This window comes from Hemiscyllium ocellatum, chromosome 4 (assembly GCF_020745735.1).
Source record: "Hemiscyllium ocellatum isolate sHemOce1 chromosome 4, sHemOce1.pat.X.cur, whole genome shotgun sequence".
Taxonomy (NCBI): Eukaryota; Metazoa; Chordata; class Chondrichthyes; order Orectolobiformes; family Hemiscylliidae; genus Hemiscyllium; species Hemiscyllium ocellatum.
In genome coordinates, this window is record NC_083404.1 from 38,182,379 (window position 1) to 38,203,497 (window position 21,119).

Sequence of the window (21,119 nt, forward strand, 5' to 3'; positions counted from 1 at the left end):
CATGCCCCTCATAATATATATATAAAAGTAAGTGGTCAAGAGGAGGTAAAAAGTCTGCAGAGGGATATAGATGGATTAGATGAGTGTGAAAACATTGGCAGGTGGAATATAATGTGGGGAAATGTGAACTCGTCCACTTTAGCAAGAAGAATTGAAGGGCAGGATACTGTTCAAATGGAGACAGAGTCCAGACTTTAGAAGCACAGAATGATTTGGGTGTGCTCATCCATGAATCACACAAAGTGAGTTTGCAGGTATAGCAATTATAAGGGAAATGCAATGTTTCCAGTTAATACAAAGGGATTGGAAGATAAAAGTAGGAATGTTTGCTTCAGTTGTAAAAGACTTTGCTGAGACCACATCGCATGTTCAGTTTTGGTCTTCTGATTTGACAAAGGATATAATTGTATTAATAGCAATTTAGAGAACAGACGACACAAATATTCACTCCTGGCATAACAAAACATTGACCAGATTGGACTTCAGTTCAGTTGCTGGAGTTCAGTAAAATGAGGGGTGATCTTATTGAGACATAAGAGGACTTGACAGGATAGATTCTGTGAGTCTATTTCCCTTGGTAGGAGAGACTAGAATTAAGTTAAAGAATAAGAAATCTAGCTTTTAATATGAAAATGAGGAGAAATGTTTCCTGTTAGGTAATCATTAGCCTTTGGAATTTTCTTCCACGGCAAGCAAAACACTGGGTTATTGAATTTATTCAAGATGAGCTAGATAGATTTTCAGTTAAGGATTACTGGGTAAAAGCCATGATCTTATTGAATGGTGGAGCATGTTTGAAAGGCTGATTGACCTACTCCAGCTCCAAAGTCCAAAGTTCAATGTTCCTCCCCAGCTTTCACAATGCCTTTAGCAGCCATAACCCTATCCACCCCAAAAATAATACATCTGCAGAATGAATTACCAGTGAACGGTATTAACGCAGCTTGTAGAAATAGATTCCAACAATAACTATGCACGTTTCTGGTTAGAATAGGATTGTGGGATCTGGAGCAAATTCAGATAGGTTACATTGAAATGTCAGGAAAAGTCAAGCTTTGTCAGAAATTCTTCTATATTATTAATGAGAGGCCCTTAGTGAACTGAGATGAGATAGGCAATAATTGTGGAAATGAATCTCAGTAACTCATCACTTATTAATCAGTCCATCTAGCTCTAGGGAGAATATTTCAGTGTTAGTACCACAATAATATTTAACAGGCAGCAACTGTTCTCAAATTTGCAAATCTACGAACATTAGAATTTGAGTTTCACCATTTGATTCTTGCAGCAGAACTTGAATTTGGGAATAAGTAAAATTGCTGTGGTAGGTTAAATATTAAACAGGTCAGAGTGGCTGCTACTTTGAAAATCTCAGCATCTTGCAGGATGCTAAAACAGAATAATTTCTGACTGGGAAAGCAATAAAAAGGCTGAAGTGGTTGGTCAGGGAGGTGAGGTGGGATGACCAAAAGCAATATCTTTAACACAAACCTGAAATTTACAACAGGCCCATTTTGTTCAAGGCTATGTATCAATTTCACGTCCAAGACAAAGAGAGTTGGTGAGAGACAAGATATCAAATGGGTGAAAGGTAATTTCAGGAATAATGTCACCACTTTCACAAAAAGCGTGAAATAAGTTCCAGATTGAGCAATGGAGGCAAAACCCTCTGGAATTATTTAAGAGAATAGACAGAGGAACCAAAAGGGGTAATTAGGAGAATTGTTTTGATACAGTGAATTATGGTGAACCAGAATAAGCCACTTATAAGATGCATATCATGTTCACCAGCCCCAAAAACATACATCCAAAATGCAACAGCTCTTTCAAGAGTCTTCTATAACCTTACTGAATCAGCTGAACCAACATCCTTTTAATATTGATTTATTTTGGTTTGAAAACTATTACGGAATATATATTTAATGTCCATTCTATATTTGCATTTTTTACAAATGTTATGCAAATGATGAAGCAGATTCAGTAATAAGTTTCAATAGGGAATTGCATCAATGTTTGACGGGGAAGATGGGCTCAAATGGAAATATCTAAGTAACCCATCCAATGAGGTGGCATCAATGGATTGGATTGAACAACTTCGAATTTTGTATTACTCCCAAAAGTGTTTGAATGAGGATGAGTAGGTCCGGATGAAGCAAGATGGACTAAGCATTCTTTCTCAACTTTATCGTAATTACCTCTTGATATTCCTTCATGTGGTTCCAAGATCCACTGACTCTTTCTGATCCAAAGCCTTGTCTCCTCTCTCCATAAGAATGCTTGTTTGGTGGGAAGATATACAACAGCTCGGCAGCCTGGCTTGTACCCTCCAAGCCCTGCATAATGCGGACATGTCAGGTATGTGTTCCTTCTGCACCATGTGTGTAACCAGATATGAATGGGTTTGGGTGGATTGAATGGTGAGGACATAGTGGATGCTTTGAGTGACACAAAGTTAATATTTAAGAAGGAAATTTCAGTTAACATTGAGTGATCATGCATTGATTTTTAGAATTGGTGCTCACTGGCTTAGGTATCTCCTTCCATTGACTCCAAACAATTTTCTTGCGAGACCTCTAACATCCCATTCTAACCAGTTCATTCCTCCTGTGTATAGTTCCAACTTGTACAATTGCATCCCTGCCCTGCCACTATTTCTGGGCGAAGAAGGTGATCTGTTGTTCCAAAGACCCAGATAATGTGTAAGGCCTTTAAGATGCTGCAACACATTAAATACTGCAGCAGTTCACAATTAAGGACAAAGCTAGATGATGCATTTAAGCGTAAGCTAGATCTTGTGGGATAAAAGAATAGAAGGATATGTTGTTTGGATGAGATAGAGTGGTGTGGACAAGGTCATGTCGAGAAAGAACAAAGTACAGATCTGTTGGGCTAATGGCTCGTTTTTGTATTGTACAGTTTATATATTTCTCTGTAACTATTAGGTAAAAGTTCATGCCATCCTTATCTGGGCTGTTTCTGTTTGTGTCTCCAGTTTCACAGCATAGTGACTGACTTTTAAGTGCCCTTTAAAGTGGCAGAGCAAACCACTCAGTTGTATCAACTATTCAATAAAAAGGCCCATGACATTTTCGATATTTTTCTTTCTTACAAAATTACCACATTTCAAAGTTACCTTGTTGATTGAAGCACTTTGGAGTGTTCTGAGTATGTAAACGGTGCTATATAAATGCAAGATTTTCCTCCCCTCCCTCATTCAAATTTAAACCTTTAAAACATTTCTTTTGTTGTGTAGTTGAGATAGAATACAGCTAATTACAAATGCTTCTCACAGAACACAAGAATCGATGAATGAAATGGAGTTTAGCTAAATATTGATTTCCATTTGTGTAAGTTTGAAGGAAGCAGTAATTTTTGAAATATCAAAGTTAACGGCAACAAAAGTATAGGCAGCATTTAATCCAGTCACACAGGGAACTGTGAAAATTAGTGGCATCTCCTTGGATTTCACTTATTTTCCATACAAATATGAATCCTTTTTCTCATATTAAAGCCAGTCTCATGTTTGTACCTGTTGTTTGGATTTTGTTTTTCCTGTGCTTTGGTTTTCTGAGGGATCAAAGAAAGTCATTTCAAGCTGGTGTGGTGATCTGGAGCCTGCGCAGACACAGAATCATAATCAGAGAAACTTGTTTTGCACTGTAAACCGGACATAACAACCTGTCTTTCATGTCTTACCCGCAGGAAGGTGTCATTACAGAATCAGAGATACTGTGTGTGGTCTACTGTAAAAATCCCATCATGCAGCAGGGAAGCTGCTGTCCAGTGTGTCAAGGTAAGCAATCGTTACTGAGACAAAGAGAGCTACAGGACTAATTTCCCCTCTACAGATACTACCTCCCCACAGCCCCCAACCTCCTTCCCAGCCTGCCATAACCTCAGTGAGACCAGATGGATGTTTGGTGTTGCATCTGGACTAAGCTGATTAGAATACTGGTATTCGCTATCTGTCACTTCTCATCCAGAGACCTTTGTAATCCCAAATCTTCACTGGGGAAGATCCTAGTTACTTCTCCCTGTGAGTGAACAAACCACCTCCCCTACCTAGTCTCTTTCCCTTCCCTCCCTCTCCCTGTCTCCATCTCCCACTCATTGCACACTGCTGTTCTGACCCATTCTTCCCTCAATCCTCCCCCATTTTCTCCATCTTCTCCTTTCTGTCTCCCCTTCTCACTCTCTTTCTCTATTCCCTCTCTCTTCTCCATTTCTCTCTCTCTGCACCTCCCTCTCTTTCCCTTTCTCCCTGTTGTCCTCCGTGCAATGCAAAGATCTGAGATTTACTGATGTCCCATCATTCAATTATGGTTCGGAACTGTCGGTAATTTGCGATATGCATTAACTAGTTCAGCACACGTATTGCAACTCTGATGTGGAGCCTTGCAGAGAACCAGGGAGATGGTACTGTACAAACAAGTCTTCACGGGCCTCTCTTCACTGACAACTCTGTAACGTACAGCTTTTAGTTCAATGGCATTGGAGGGTTTGAGATTCAGGAGGAAATTATTTGTTTCACTTTGAGTGACTGAGAACTCATTGTACATTGAGCTAGGAATCACAATCTCAAGGTTGTCAACAAGAGAGCTGAGAGTCAGACGAGGAGAAACCTCTTTACACAGAGAGTTGTTAGGATTTGGAATGTGCTGCCTGGGAGAGTGTTAGAAGTGGAATCCATAGGAGGCTTCAAAAGATATGTATTTGAAAGTGATGAAGTTAGGGGGCTACAGAGAAAGGCCTTCTTTCAGGGGCTGGTGCAGACACAATGGGTCAAATGGCATCCTGTACTGTAAAAGTCTATGATTCTACGATTTTATGAAAACATGAACATTAGGACCAATTGTGTGTCATAATCTATTTATACCATCAAGCTGCAATTTGAAATAATAAAAACTCACTGGTTTGTTGTAACATCAACATGTGAAGGAGCTTCTGGGTCCTGGTAAATGATTGCATAGTATTAATGCAGAGGAGTTGGATCAACCTAGAGCTCAGCCCAGCTGACAATAGAATCCAACTCCTTACTGACTTCTTCCAGCCTGCTCCTTATCCTTACAAAGAATCATTAGTGATTCAAGCCCAGGACTGGTTTTAATTTGAAGGCACAGGAATCATTGGGGGCAGTGATCTAAGGATGGGTGTAGAGGAAGGACCAGCTGGGGGCTAAGGGGACTGGGATGGGTCTCATGGACGGAGGGTGGGCTGGTGAAGTGAATGTGATAAGGGAGTGTGGATGGAGAGCAGTGGGTGAGGGGAAAGTGGAATGGCCTGGATATGATGGAATAGTTGGAGGAAGTGGAAGGAAGATGGAAAGGGGAGTATGATAAAATTGGGGTGGTGAGCAGGAAAAAAGAGTGTCTGTGGGTGCGATGAGGGGAGCAGGCGAGTGGGCTGTAATTGAAGTGAGATAGGGCTCAAACAGATCAATGTGATATCAGGAATTGCCCATTTATTGGAAAAGATGCTCAGCTTCTGATTGATTTGATGAGATGCCAGATTGGCAGCAACTTTGAGACCTGGATGAATGGCAGACTTTACCTGATTTTAGAGTCACTGATATTCACTGCCCTGAGATCTATACTTATTTTTTTCCAGCTGTCCTCTCCATTCTCTGTGCATCTGACCTGTTGTTGTTTATTGCAGGGTGTGAGTTTGCTGGTCATCACTATGGAGAAGGTGAAGATTTCTACCCAGATGGAAGCCGGTGTATTAAATGTTCCTGCACTGTGAGTATAGACAAATCATTCCTTTTTCACTAGCCCTATGTTACTCAGTGTGAGCAAGATGCTACTTTCGAACAATTGCCACTTTCAGTCAAAAGGGAACTGTTAAAGGAAATAAGTCTGACACTTTCAGAACTTAGGTGCTACACATATGATTCAGAACACTATGATCACCATTATCAATCCCAGTTTACCAGCATCTTCATTCCCCCCAGTCACCATTAATCACAATCCCATCAATCCCAATGCCCATTCTCCTAATCCCCACTCCCACAGATCAGGAATGAAAATACGTACCTTGTGGGTTACTTATTGATTTTGGTTTTGGTTTTTAGAGGCTTCTTTCTCATACTCACTAACTCCTGTAGAGGATAACACAGTCATATATTGACACTGCATCCTGTATTTCACTTACACTGAAGCAGATTTAGAAAAAGTCATCAATATCTTCAAGAGCCAATGTGACTAAACCAAAGTTACAACATGCCAGGAAGGCATTAATTTAAATTACTACAAGACAATAAATAGGCAAAGGTTAACAACAGTTTTTGAATAGTTGACATGCACTTTGTTTATAAAAAGCCATCAACTTTAACATGCTGTAACTATAATTAAATGCTTTTCTCTAACACAATCATTGCATTTCAAATGATTTGCAGTATGCAAAGTGATTTGATATATGGTAACACATGAATGCAAATCATTAAGAATTAAAAAATCAGTATTGCATTATCCAATTGATAGTATTTATTACAATTGCACCCACTACGTTTTCCCCATATAGTTTCCCCTGAAGACTAGAGACTCCACATTCATTTTCATGGAATCATTATCTCAGTGAAATTAAGTTTTCCTGGTTCCCAGTTGGCTGAATATTATTGAACAGTATATAAAACTGTTCACTTATCTTTGCAGCCCCTCTTCCCCCTTTTGCAGCCCTTGTTAGCTCTTTGCAACCCCTCCCCTTTGCACCCCCTCACTCTGCTTTACAGTCCCTCAATCCTGTGTGCAGACCTTCCCTACACTTTGCAGTCTCTCACTCCTGTTTGAAGCCTTCACTCTGCTTCCTTCTTTTCAACCCCTCTCATCAATTTGCTGATCCCTTCATCTCTCATTGCAGTTTAATTTCCCCTCATATCCACAAGACCTTTAACCTCAGCAGCCTCTTGTTCTCACACGTTCATACTGGAAGCCTTGGCCTTGCTGGCTGATTTTCTGTTATAGCCCTCACCCTACAGTCCCTGGCTTCACCAGTCTGCATTCCCCCCACAGCACTCCCCTCTCTGTTAACATCACTTCTTCCACCCTTGTTCCCATTGACTGAGCTATCTTGCACACTGTAGCCATTCACCTTCTCTATGCTACTCCAATCATAGGCTGCTTCTGTCCTGAGGTTGGGACCTGAGGTTATATTGTTCACATGGAGAGTTGTACTGTTCACCATTGCGACGAGATGTTGCTCATTGTAATGATGCCCATACAATCCCTTGAGGGGTTAAAGCCAGTTGTATTCCTGTTAGACCTGTGCTAATGATATGTTTTCAATCACTGCCACTTTGAACCCATACATCTGCCCCATTACAGCTTCCCACACTACCATTACTGGCATTCCTCCCTTTACAAGCGCCAGATTAGATTTCATGAATCTTAACATTTGACCCAAATGTTTCTTCTGCCGTCAGATAAGATTTGCTGCTCTCAGTCTCTCTCCCCTCGAGTTCAAGCAGTCTCTAAACTGCACAGAACAATAATGTCACTTTCAACTCACATGACAAAGTATCATCTCATTAGCAGAGACACGTTCACACCCACCAGAGATAGGACAGTGTTCTCATTGTAAATCAGATACTGCACTAGATTTAAAAAGCTATTCTGGGAGGTGACATTTGAGATAAATCAACCTTTTCTGTGAGATTTTCACTGTCCATTTCCTCATTCCGATCTGGCTAGGTACTGACTGAGCTAATCTTAACTGCTGGTAGAAACTTTTTTGCAATCATTAATCCTAGGCCCAAAGAATAATTGAATCAAAACTTTGTTCATCACATGAGCTGGTTTGCTATCTGGGTAACTAGATTTCATAGCTAACATTCACTCTTGTCTTGTGGCAAATAGCCTCAGCAGAAGAAATTTTGCAACTCTAGATCATGCAATTTTTTTATTTGATCAACTCCTCCTCCCACCTTCTTCCCATATTCCTCAATCCTCACCTTCTCAGCTTCTCTCCTACAGGAAGAACCACAGGAACAGGAATAAATAATTCACTCCTTTGAGGCTGCTCTGCTGTTCTAGGTTGTGGCTGATCGTCTCTCTCAATGCCATGTTCCCACAGTATTCCTACTTGCTTTGATTCTGTAGAAACTAGAAAACTAACAATCTCTGTCTTGAACTTACTGAATGACTGAGCCTCCATAGCCCTGTTAGATAAATAATTTCAAAGATGCATTGGCCTCTGTGTGAATCTGTTCTTCCTCATCTCATTCTAAATGGTTTTTCTTTGATTCTGACAGTGTGCCAGGAAGTCTTGCTGCAATTGTACAGGGCCCAGTGGAGACCACACCTCAAATATTGTGTGCAGTTTTGGTCACCTTATCTGAGGAAAGATGTCTTTGCCATAGAGGGGGTGCAGTAAAGGTTTACCAGACTAATTCCTGGGATGGCAAGATCAACATGTGAGGAGAGGTTGAATCCACTAGAATTACATTCACTAGAGCTCAGAAGAGTGAATTGCATTGGAATTAGGTTTATTGTCACATGTGGAAGCACAGGAGTAGAGTGAAAAGTTTACAATGTCACCCCACATGCCACCATCTTAGGTACAAAGTACCTATGTACAAATTTTAGATGTAAAATAGAGATATAAAGAAAAAAGTTATATTACCTTACAGTTCCGCATAGTATAAGCTAGAAAAATAAGAAATAAAGTTAAAAAGATAAACATTAGCATTTCTATAAAAGGCCTGCATTAGATCAATGCAGGGGCTCCCACACATGATCTGACTGGGCTTGAAAGTGCTGACCCAGTCAAACTACCATCCCTGTTCTCCTCCGGGCACACTTGCTATTCCCGCTCTCTTCAGGCCTCCAGCTTGCTCCACTCCACACCTCCAGCCCGCTTCACTCCACACCTCCAGCCCGCTTCACTCCACACCTCCAGCCTGCTCCACTCCACACCTCCAGCCAGCTCCACATGGGGATATCATAGAAAACTATAAAATTCAGACAGGTCTAGACAGGGTAGGTGCAGGTTAGATGTTCCTGATTACAGGGGAGTCCAGACCAGAGGTCACAGTCTAAGGATATGGGGTAAACCATTTAGGTCTAAGATGAGGAAACATTTCTTCACCCTTGGTGTCCACTGATTCTAGATCCCATAGCCAGGGGAAACATTCTTTTTCTGCATCTATTCCATCTATCTCTAATAATTTTCTAAGTTTTTATGAGGTTGTATAAAATGTAGGTCCAGTGTCCTCAATCTCTTCTCATAGGACAGTCCCATCAACCCAGAAATCAGTCTGGTAAACTTCCACTGCACTCCCTCTACAGCAAATGTATTCTTCCTTCAATAAGGAGACCAGAACTGCACACTCCAGGTGTGATTTCAACAGTGTTCTGTGCAACTGAAGCAAGAATTCTCTGCTCCTGTACTTAAAGTGTTGTAATAAAGGCTAACATACTATTTGTCTTCCAAATTGCTTGTTGCTTTTGCATGCTAGCTTCCAGTGACTTATGAGGACACCCCTGGACATCAACATAAGAAATATTCTGCACCTTTATTCCTTTTACCAAATTGGATAATCTCAGTGTAAATCACATTATATTCCATCTGCCCTGTTCTTGATCACTCACTCACTTGCTCAGTGTGTCTAAATCCCCTTAATGTTCCTTTGCTTCCTCCTCAAAAATCACATTTGCATAAAGTTTTGTATCATCTGCAAACTTGTAGATAGTACAATTATTTCTTACAATCAAATCATTGACATAAATAATGAATGGCTGAGGGCCAAGCCCTGATGCTTGTGTTATAATCTCACCCGGGCAGCAAACAATTTGTGTATGACAGTGAGTTTGTCACTCTGTAAATCTCAGTGTTTAACCATCTGCTGTATGACCATTGAATTTCCACTTGTTTTGGCTAAAGTGATTTGGGAATAAGTACAGTCTGTGTCTCTCTCTAGACTATCACCTATTCCTCTTCTCAACTACACACACTTGGATAGAGCCCATTTGTTTAATTGGCTAAATCACTGATCTTGAGTGTATTTGGATTGTTATTTTCTCCATTACAGAATGATCTGAGTAATTTTACCTAACGCCACACTTAGTTCAGAACTGCCAGCTGCCAGAGTCGTCAATTTTAGTATGCATTGTTCAGAAGCCACCTCCACTCAACTAATTTCAGAGTGTGACAGTCACAGTCTCGGGATGATATTGAATTCTCCAGCATTCGTGACAAATAACTTTGAGAAGAAATATTTACAACATCTGAAACTTCTACTGTCAGCTAACAGAATATCAAGTGAAATATTTGCATTCCTTTTGTGTATCGTGTAATCATGATCTCAGCAGCGTTACAACAATCTCTGGATTAGTGGTGCTTGAAATGCACAGCAGTTCAGGCAGCATCCGAGGGACAGTAAAATCGACGTTTCGGGCAAAAGCCCTTCATCAGGTATAAAGGCAGAGAGCCTGAAGCATGGAGAGATAAGTGTTACAACAATACTCACTCTCTTAATCTGTACAATCATAAATTAAAGTTCATAGCAAAGTACAATATACATTTTACTGTTACTCACTCACACCCTGTAAACAAAGAGATCCTGATCGATGGTTAAACTGGATTACCAGCAATCACATTGTTCAAGTTCCTGACAGTAATTGTGACTCTGTACTCCATAGTTTCACTCCCAGACAAATATCCTCATTCAGGATAAGTCCAAAATCATGCAACAACAGGTTATAGTCCAATGGGTGTATTTGATAATACTAGCTTTGAGAGTACTGCTTCTTCATCAGGTGCTAATGAGTCTTAGTCAATCCACACTTGTGCCTTGACTGATACAGGCAAGTTCACAGTAAAGCTGCACGTCTTTCTGGAATATTCAAACATGAGGCTTACAACTGGTGTTTCTCCTTCCCACCATCACTGCTGTCACCTGAAATAGACTTACTGTCTGCAAATTGCAGCCTTCGTGAAGGTTGCAAATATGAAACAAGAAACAGTTTGATCCTTCTCACCCACTCTTGCCTCTAACCACCTTCCCCATTCCCTTTCTGCCAGATCTTTTATACCCTTTCTACATTCCCATTCCATCACTTCTAACCCATTCCTTTCGTCCCAATGTTTTTTCCCACACATTTTTCCACACAATTCCACCATTTCTTCCATACTCCTCCTTCTGACTCCTTCCCCAACCCCTCCCATGAATTCATTCTATCCTCCCCATTCCCCAGTGAAATTTCAAAGGGCTGAAGTCTCAGTGACTGTTTGGGGATTGGGGGGTGATTATGGGCAGACAGGGAATAGGTGATATTTACTCTACATTGTCTGTGGTGTGCTTATCAATCAGCAGGAGCCAGTTTTCTGGCAGGTTACAGTGTCTCTAGCCCTTTTACTCATTGAAATGCTCAACAGTAGATTTTGCTCATATTTATTAGGTTAGTAAGTTCATTCAACTATCATTGATGAAAATAGCCTGCTTAGCTTGGATCCTTTTCAAATTTTAATGAGTGCTGTCTGGTGTGTGTGAGTTATTGCACTTAAAGGAGTTTTTCAGTTTGTAGCTCTCTGCTTTAGACCTGCCACCAGCATACAGATACTGTGTGTACTCAATTCAATAAACAGGTCATTCCCATTGACATAAACATCTGTGTGAAGCAAATAAGAGGGACTTTGCTTCAGCCCAAATACCATTTTGTGCCAATGATGCGTTCCTCAATCCCACAGTTTTAAGATTCTTAGATTCCGAGGAATTGGATTCCCACGTATTAAGGATATTAAATGCTTAATCCTTTTAACACTGGAGGAGGACATTCAGGTCCTAATGCCATCTAGTTGGTCCCAATCACCCTGTTCTTTTCCCAGCACCATTTTCTTTTCAAGTATTAATTCAGTATCTTTGTGAAATCTCCAATAAATCTCCTGTCACTGTTGTTTCAGGCAGTACTTTCCAGATTATCATAACACATTGCTCATAAAGATGCCCTTCATCTTCCTTTTTTTCCATAATTGTCTTACCCTGTATGCCTCTGCTTACTGAACCTTTTACCACTGGAAGCAGTTAATCCATAATCTGGCAGTCAGTTTGCACACAACAAGCTCCTGAAAACACAAAAATGGGATGAATGTCCCTGACAACTTGTTTGACCAATTCTGGCTCATTCCATTGTGAGATCTGCAAATTGCAAAAGATAACAATTTATACAAAGCATCTCTAGCACAGAGAGACAGAGCTGAGTGTGTACTGCTTAGAGTGATGTTGTCCCTTTTGCATGTCGATTTAGATTATAGACTTCAGTCTCTGCAGGGAGAACTCCTGTGTCAAACTGACACTTTCCCGATAATTACAAGGTCTCACTCACTAATGATGTCTGACATTACCTGCATGAAATGACTGACGGTTGTGATCTGATTGTGTACAGGGCGGCACACTGCACTGTTTCCGGGAATTGTGTCCCATTCTCTCCTGCCCCCAGCACCTCAGTCAAGTGCCACCTGGAAAATGCTGCCCTAGATGTTTGGGTGAGTGGATTCCATTTCCCTACACAACTGTAAGAGTTTCTTTTCTTTCCATTACATTCAAGAAGTTAATTAGAAGCACAAAATTCAGGTCCCTGTAACCTCCAATAACTATAAGTGTATCATAATTAATTTTAAGCCAATAACCATCAGGAAAGACTAACAAACCAAGGCTCTTTTCTCTGGGAAAAAGAAGGAGAGATCTGATAGAAGTTATTAAAATTAGGAAATGATCACTAGGGTAGACACAGACAAGATATTTCCACTTGTGGGAGAGACCAGAACTAGAAGCCACCAATATAACTCAGCCTCTGATAAATGGAATAGTAAATTCAGGTGAAATTATTTTAGTCAGACAGCTGTGAATATATGGAACTTGTTAATACAGGGAGTGGTTTAGGTGAATAGTGTAGATGCACTTAAGAGAAAACTACATAAATACATGAGGCAGAAAGGAATAGAAGTGGATGGTTAATCAAAGATATCATTGATGCAATAATCATAGAAAACCTTGGTTGAGGAGATCAGGATGTAGAATTGATTTGGTAAGATTTAAGAAATACTGGAAGATGTCACTGTAGTAGGAGTGATCTCTAGGCCAACTAACACTACCCACAATGTAGAATGGAGTATACAAGAATATTGAAAATATTAACAAAGGGATAGGAATAACCATGCGTGACTTTAGTCTACATATAAACTGGACTAATCAGATTGGCAATGGTAGCCTGACTGAGTGAGTTTCTTAGAGCAGCAAATTCTAGAACAAACCAGAAAGTAGGTTATATTAGACTTGGTATTGTGTATTGTGATAGGATTAGCAAATTACTTCAGTGTAAATGCACGTAGGTATCAGCAACAGCAATATGATTACATTTTAGATTAGGTTTGAAAGGGAGGAGAGTGAATCTAGGCCTAGTATTTTAAACTTAAATCAGGGCTAATATGTGGGAATGCAAGCTGATCTGACTGAAAGTGAACTTAAATGCTAAGCTAGGAGGTAGATCAAAACATAAACAATGGCAGGCATTTAAGGGGATATTTCAGAACACTCAGAATAAGTATTAAGAAATATTTCAACAGGAGGATCATTTGTAGCTAACTAAAAAAGTTCAGGAAAATATTAAATTTAAGGAAAATGCATATGATTGTGCAAAGATGAATGGCATGTCAAATCATTGATCACAATATAATGGACAGCAGAGAATGACTATAAGATTAAACAGTAGAAAGAAATTAGAGTATGAGAGGAAGTTAGCTAGAAATATAAAAATGGTTGAAAGAGTTTCTATAAAAATTAAAAAGGAAAAGAGTAACTAAGGTGAATGTTATTTCTCTTGAGAGTAAGAATGGGAAGTTAGGAGAAGATAATAAAACCAAATTAAACATTTAAATATTTTGCTTCTGTGTTCACCAGAGACCATATAAAAACATTCAAATAATCCAATATTCAAATTACAAAAATTAGGAGGTGGAAGGAAGAAATGCACTTGATGAAATTAAAATCACTAGGGAAGTGGTCTGGGAAAACTGATGGAGCTGTGGGCAAGTTCCCAAGTGCTGACAGACTTCATCCTAATGCCACTGCACCATAAGAGCACTCTGTTGTGAAGACTGTTCTGGTCTCCTTATTTAAGGAAGGTTCTAAATGTGTTGGAGATGGTTCAGAGGAGGTTTTCCAGATTGACACCTGAATTTAGAAGCCTGTCTTATGAGGGAAGTTTGGACAAACTGGGCTTGTTTGTGCTGAGGTTTAGAAGAGTGAGGATTGACTTCATTGAAACATATAATACTCTGTTGTGTCAAGGTAGATGTGGAAAGCATGTTTCCATTTCTGAGCAAGTCCAGAACTGGGAGGAGAGTGGGGGAAGCTGGTGTAAACATTAGCTCCCCATTATGACAAAGGAAAGAGGATATATTTTCTATCAAAGATTTGTACACCTTTGGAACACTTTACCTTAGAAAGGCAGTGGAGGCAGGGCCAATGAATATGTTTAAGGAAGAGTTAGTTTTTTGTTGGGCAAGGGAATCAAAGCATATTGATTATAAACAGGAATATGAAATTAAGCACCAACAGATCAGTCATGATTCTATTGAATGGTATAACAGGTTTGACAAGCCAAATGGCCTAGATTTGTTTCTAATTCATATGTTTGTGAAAGGGAGAGGTGAAAAGGAAATGGGAGGAGGTGCATTTAGTGCATTAATACTGACTAGAACAATAAACCAAATACAGCAGTCTAATTTGGTGTTGCAGTTGATGTAGGAGGAGAAAGTGAGGACTGCAGATGCTGGAGATCAGAGCTGAAAATGTGTTGCTGGAAAAGCACATCAGGTCAGGCAGCATCCAAGGAACAGAAGATTCGACGTTTCGGGCATAAGCCCTTCTTCAGAATTCCTGAAACGTCGAATCTCCTGTTCCTTGGATGCTGCCTAACTTGCAGTTGATGTAACCCAGAGTAATGTATCTCTTTAGATGGCTGGTTGCATCCTTACTCCTTGAATGTGGAAGGTGAAATTTAATGTTAATCCATATTGTTCTGTTGTTTTATGGTTTTCTCCTTGTAGGTCAGCGCCGAGTGTTTGATCTTACTGCTGGGAGCTGCTTGTTCCGCAGTGAGGTTTATGAACATGGGACAGTATTCCAGCTCGATAACTGCACCATTTGTGTGTGTGAGGTATGTGTCAACACCTTATTTCTAAACACTGACATTCTAACTTCCACAGGGCGAAAGTGAGGACTGCAGATGCTGGAGATCAGAATCAAGATTAGAGTGGTGCTAGAAAAGCACAGCAGGTCAGGAGCAATTCCTGATGCAGGGCTTTTGCCTGAAACATCAATTTTCCTGCTCCTCGGATGCTGCCTGGCCTACTGTGCTTTTCCAGCACCACTCTAATTTTGACTTTTCTAACTTGCACATGCTGGAGAGTGAATCAGCTGCTGTTCAGTGCAAGTGGATGTGATCCCAGAGTGAGGCAACGTTAGGGTTGAGGCAGTGGCATTGACATTAGGAGTTAGCACAGGAAGACAGACTCCTGGATAGATAACACAAGCCTGAATTTTTCCAATCCAGTGGAGACAAGGTGGAGATGGGGATCTGGGGAGGGGAGCTGGGTGTGAGTTGGGAAGGAGCTAGGATAATAGGGTAATTCACATTAGGATGGTTGTGTAAAGCATTCCAACCCCTGGGGAAATTTCCTGGGCTGAGTATCAGATCAGCTGTGTGTTACATGGAGGACAACAGCCAATGAAAGTGGTGAAGGCCTCATAAGAGTGATTTTGTAATATCCCCCACACCACATGTGGAGTCTACCAGCTCAGTCGTCTCCAGCAGAGGAATGATGGGGAGGGGCATTGATTCCAGAGACTCAATCTCCCTTTGAAAAGTCACGCGAGTGGCTCAATAGCTCATCCAGTGGGATTTGCCCTCCTGTCCCTGGGAACTAACAGCATCCGTTATATTTCAATGTTTTCATTACATTTCCATGTTGAGACACCTTGGTGATATCATGTTTGCTTCAGCAGAGCCTACCTCTCACAATGGGAAGGAGCTAGGATAATAGGGGAAATTCACATTGGGATGATTGTGTAAAGCATTCCAACCCCTGGGGAAATTTCCTGAACCTTCCCTCAGAGAGAGCTGGCAGCATCGAGGGGTTGGCTGGATAATGAATGTGGAACAGCCAATCAGGAAACACCCTTTGGAAACATTGTTGAGCCCAGTATTGCTGCTGGGATCTCCATTCAGTCCCAACATGGAGCCACTGGAGATGCTGGAAGTGGGATCAGGAAGGGAGATTCTGGGAATGAAATCGGGGAGGGAGAATCTGGGAGTGGAACCAGGGAGAGAGATTCTGGACGTTGGATCAGGGAGGGAGATCTAGTATCAGGTGGTTGTGTATCTGAAGTGAAACAATAAAGCACTGGCTTCAATTTTGCTGATTAAAGTCTGGATAAAACACTGAGATAGGTCACATAGACTGAAAGCTGTCTTGAATTCAACAAACTTGCCAGTTTAATTGAAAATATGGATATTTTAAAAACTCCATTTTCTAAAACAAGTTTCTAAAACAATAAAATGCCTGTAAAATGGATTTTAAAAAGAAAACAGGGAGAACTGTTACTACTATAACCTTACTGTTTACAAGGTGTCTCAGTGAATCTCGATCCTGTAAGAATGAACTTGTCAAAAGAGATTTCCTTTCAATTGCAGGACTCCACTGTGGTCTGTCGGAAGCGGTGCTCATTACCTGGAACGTGCTGGGGGAGAGCTCACTGCTGTGAAGAATGTCTCTCTTATATCTCAGCTGATAGTCTCAAAGTCTGTCGGGTTGGAAACAGGATTTACAGGGTTTGTACCATGACTGATCAGAACGCGTTGCCCCGACTGGTTGTAGCAATTAATTAACATAATGTAATAAGTGCTTGGGCTGCTTCCCTCTAGTGTTTGACTTAAGAAGTTTTTGTTCAGGAACATTAGATCTAATGTGGCCCTTGAGCCTGTTCTTCAGACCATAGATTGGGTAATGGTCCAATAGACAGTGAAGTTGACCCAAACTCAAACAGAAATTGCTGAAAAAACTCAGCAGGTCTGACAGCATTTGTGGAGAGAAAGCAGAGTTAACCTTTCAGGTCCAGTGACCCTTCTTCAGAACTGACCTAAATTCCAGTCCAATAGCATTTTCAAATAGGACCTGCTCCATAGGAAACCTCTGTGTTAGGAACAAGAAGAGAAGAAGAGACATTGATCTGTTGGCTCTTGAGTGCCCAGTAATCAGGACACTCAATGTCTTCAGGCCCAAGGAGAGGCAGAGGTTGAATCCTGGAGCATCCAGTTTTAAACCACGTCTTGAATTTTGAATTATGGACATCTCCAAAGACTTGACAAAAGGAGCATGCAAATTGGCTTAGCTACTGGGGAAGCATATATGCACCAGTAAACCCAAGCCTAAATTCATTATCCCAATGCTGTCACATTCTTCATTTCCTTCCTTGACTTGACATGGAGGAAAGGAATGATGATCAGTCACATAGGCTAAATTTCTGTTCATCCCCACAAGATGGTGAAGAGAATAAGAGGATTAAAACCATCTTAAGATGTTGTGATGTCAGAAATTTCCAAAATAGCGGAAAGGTAGTGATGTTTTGTTACTAAAATATAAATCAAGGGGGGAGGATCTTCTAAAAATTAACATCTTTTCTGAATTCTGTGCAGGATGGAGAAATGTGGTCATCCATGAACTGCTCTCTCTGTGCCTGTAAGAAGGGAGTGACAGAATGTTGGAGGAAGGAATGCTCCCCCATCAAGAGCTGTCCTGCGGTAAGTGTACATGATGCAGCCAAACCTATGTTTGAACTAAGTACAGCACATTCCATCAGCCTTTGTGGAAGGTTTATTGTCCTGGGCAGCATCTAAACTCCTCTGCAGTACCATCAAGTTTGAAATGGAATATACACCCAGCAGTTATGATGGCATTTCCTACTTGAAAAATAAGTTATGAGCAATTTGGCTACAAACTTGCTTTTTGCACTATTATACCCCGGCCTGTAATTTAAAGTAACCAGTCATACCGCCTAACATGAAATCAGTAGGAGAATCTGTCTTAATTACTCTTCCGTCAATATCTCCTAGTGTGCCTATAACCCTGCACTGTCTCCAAATTTGAATCCTGTTAACTCGCAGACCCTTTCCCAGTTTATATTTTCAAACTCATTTTACATAGGTAATCTTTGATGAAGAAAAACATGTCCGTTTAGAAAGTGACTCCTGTCCTAACTTTGCACAGTAAACTTGATTTGATAAATGTAGGAATAGATGGGGAATGGCAGCACAGATAGGCACATGTATGACCCTGGTTTCAGTGGATAAGCTTGTCTCTGGTGTGTGCGGCATTAGCTGAACTCACTTTGTGACAGGGACAATCGGACCGCAGAGTCACAACAGGTAGACAGCAACAAGTTTGTATTCCTGATCTCCATCCTATGTCCTTTTCTTGGAAACATTAAATTCAGCATTCAGTGTGACTCTACTCTGCTGCAATTGCACAGCTTGATAATACTCATTGGCAATGCACTGCCATGCTTAGTGATTTCTTGCCTGCACCCCGACAACATCAACACCCAAAAACAAATCAATGCCCATCAAAAATCAATACTCTGATAAATGTCAATAACCAATGAAACGCCATCATCCAACAAACATCAATGGTCAACAAACATCAATACCCAATAGACAATATGGAAGAAACAACAACACAGGAACAAATGCCAACACCCCAACAAACTTAAAATCCCCAACAAAGTTCAACACACAACAGACAACACAGAAGAAACAACACCAGAACAAACATCAACACCCAAAGAAAACAACACCTCAATAACATCAATGCCTAACAACATCAACATCCAACAACATCAAATCCAGCAACACCCCAAAAAAAATTAGATTAGATTCCCTACAGGCCCTTCAGCCCAACCAGTCCACACTGACACTCCGAAGTGTAACCCACCCAGTCCCACTTTCCTCTGACTAACACACCCAACATTATGGGCAATTTAGCATGGCCAGTTCACCTGACCTGCACATCTTTGGACAGTGGGAGGAAACTGGAGCAACCGGGGGAAACCCACGTAGACACGGGGAGAATGTGCAATCTCCACACAGACATTTGCCCGAGACTGGAATTAAACCTGGGACCCTGGTGCTGTGAGGCAGCAGTGCTAACCACTGAGCCTCCGTGCCATCCTTAACACTGAACAAATTGTCAACACTTGACAAATATCAACATCCAATCATGAAAGAAATGGAGAAATGTGCATTTCTTCAGCATCCTTAAGCAGTTCTGGGTATCCCATGAGAATTTATAGCTGATGAAGGAAACATGACAACCAATTTGCATACAGTAAGTAGCTTCAAATAGCAATTAAGTAAATAACCAGATAATCTGTTTTCCGTGATTCTGATTGCAACATAAATTTTGGGCAAGGCACCAGGAGAATTCCCCTGCTTTTCTTTGAAATCACACCATGGAATTGATATACCCATCTAAGACAGCAGATAGGGCTGCAGTTTGATGTTTTATCTGAAAGGTGGCATCTCTATCATGCAGTTCCCCTAGATACTGTACTGGTGTACTATCTTGCATTCTGTGTTCTAATTGCTGAACTGGCAACCTTCAGAAAGAAAAGTGATGAAGAGAAAATCTTGAAAGCTGCTTGAGTGTAATTTATAGTTTTAATATTCAACTTTAATTCTGGTGGAATGAAATTGCTCAAATATTTAATGAAATTCATCGAACTGAATAGAAATTTTAATGAGGGTATTCTATGTAGATTAAATTCTAATAATACACAGTAAAACATAACTCTTTTGCTTTCCACGAACCTTGTACATTCACTCTACTGTTTTCAATGTACAAATACATTTTGAGTTCAGCTTTTTGCTGAAAATCACTGGGGTAACTTTGTAAATTTGATCCAAGATAGTTCTCCCTTTCAGAAGGGGACAAATGCAGAATGAATCTCATTCACCCCGGCACTGTCTCATTGCATGTGCATGTGTTGTTGTATCTGTGGCAGACATTGATTAGCCAGTAAGCTGTTCACACCATCATATCATTAAGACGACTCATTGATCTGTTTGTGAATTTAATTTTCCACTGCTGAACTCCAGTTGTTTAGTATGTGCAATCTGCTTGAGTACTTAAAGGAACACATTTTTTATATTATCTTTAGCAGTTGTCTAACCTAGCAGATTTCTTTTCTGGCTAGACAGAGATTTATTGAGACTACTGTAACTCTGAACTGATTTGTAAATAATCCCACAGGTTTCTTTTTCTCAAACAAAGTATGTTTTCATCTGACAGGGTAAAATCATTAACAGGAATGGATGCTGTCCAATTTGCACTGAAAGTGAGTAAGCGTATCCCCATCTCTAATCTTTCCAACTTGAAATGATCAGCTCCACTCGACAAATTCACTCACTCTCCTCCAGCCCTCTTGCATTGAAGGTGAAAGTGGGGTTGGGAGAAGGGGCCAATGGGATGGGGAGAACAATACTAGAAGGAGAGTCCATGAGGGGCAAGGACAAGGGGAGGGGTGGGGAAAAGAGGGTTCAGGAAGAGAAGGGCATGTGAGAGGAGGCATAGGGATTGTAACATGTGAGAAGAGAGAGATACAAGCAAGAAGATGGTGGTGGGCAGAAGGTGACAGTGTAGGGAATGGTTTATATAGTTAGGCAGTTTTGTGGTGGATTGCGGGAGAATAAAGGAATGGAGTTTTTTTTATCTGTTGGAAAACAAGGGATGGAATTCCTTCTTTGCTGTTCCCACTCTGTGGAATGTTTGCTGGTTGAGTAGTAACCAGGAAACTCCTAGTCATAGAATTCTTGCCTGAGTATTAGTCAGTAACCAATATTTCCCCAGCATCTCCCCGCCTAATCTCCAACCCACCCCCACCACTATGTCCTCCCTTCCCCTCAAGCCCCCTGCTTGGGCTGACACTTTGACAAAGCTATTGTGCTGTTTGTCTGGGTGTCCTGCCCTTTAAGCAGACTATTCCCTTTCAATTTCATAGCCACACAGCCTGGATACTCCTACTTCCAGGAGGAGCAAGCCTTCCTTACGATGCAGTGAAACCAGCAGAC

General features: G+C 40.8%; 1 protein-coding gene across 2 annotated transcripts in view; it reads left to right on the forward strand.

Annotated features, from left to right (window-relative positions):
* bmper (BMP binding endothelial regulator) overlaps positions 1–21,119 on the forward strand; it is a 67,055-nt gene that overhangs the window by 26,486 nt on the left and 19,450 nt on the right. For both annotated transcript variants that reach the window (XM_060822971.1, XM_060822970.1), the window contains exons 4-11: positions 2,273–2,355; positions 3,703–3,793; positions 5,656–5,738; positions 12,378–12,477; positions 15,043–15,152; positions 16,689–16,826; positions 17,691–17,795; positions 20,341–20,386. In XM_060822971.1, the coding sequence (XP_060678954.1) occupies positions 2,273–2,355; positions 3,703–3,793; positions 5,656–5,738; positions 12,378–12,477; positions 15,043–15,152; positions 16,689–16,826; positions 17,691–17,795; positions 20,341–20,386 (756 nt within the window). The remainder of the gene's footprint in view (positions 1–2,272; positions 2,356–3,702; positions 3,794–5,655; positions 5,739–12,377; positions 12,478–15,042; positions 15,153–16,688; positions 16,827–17,690; positions 17,796–20,340; positions 20,387–21,119) is intronic.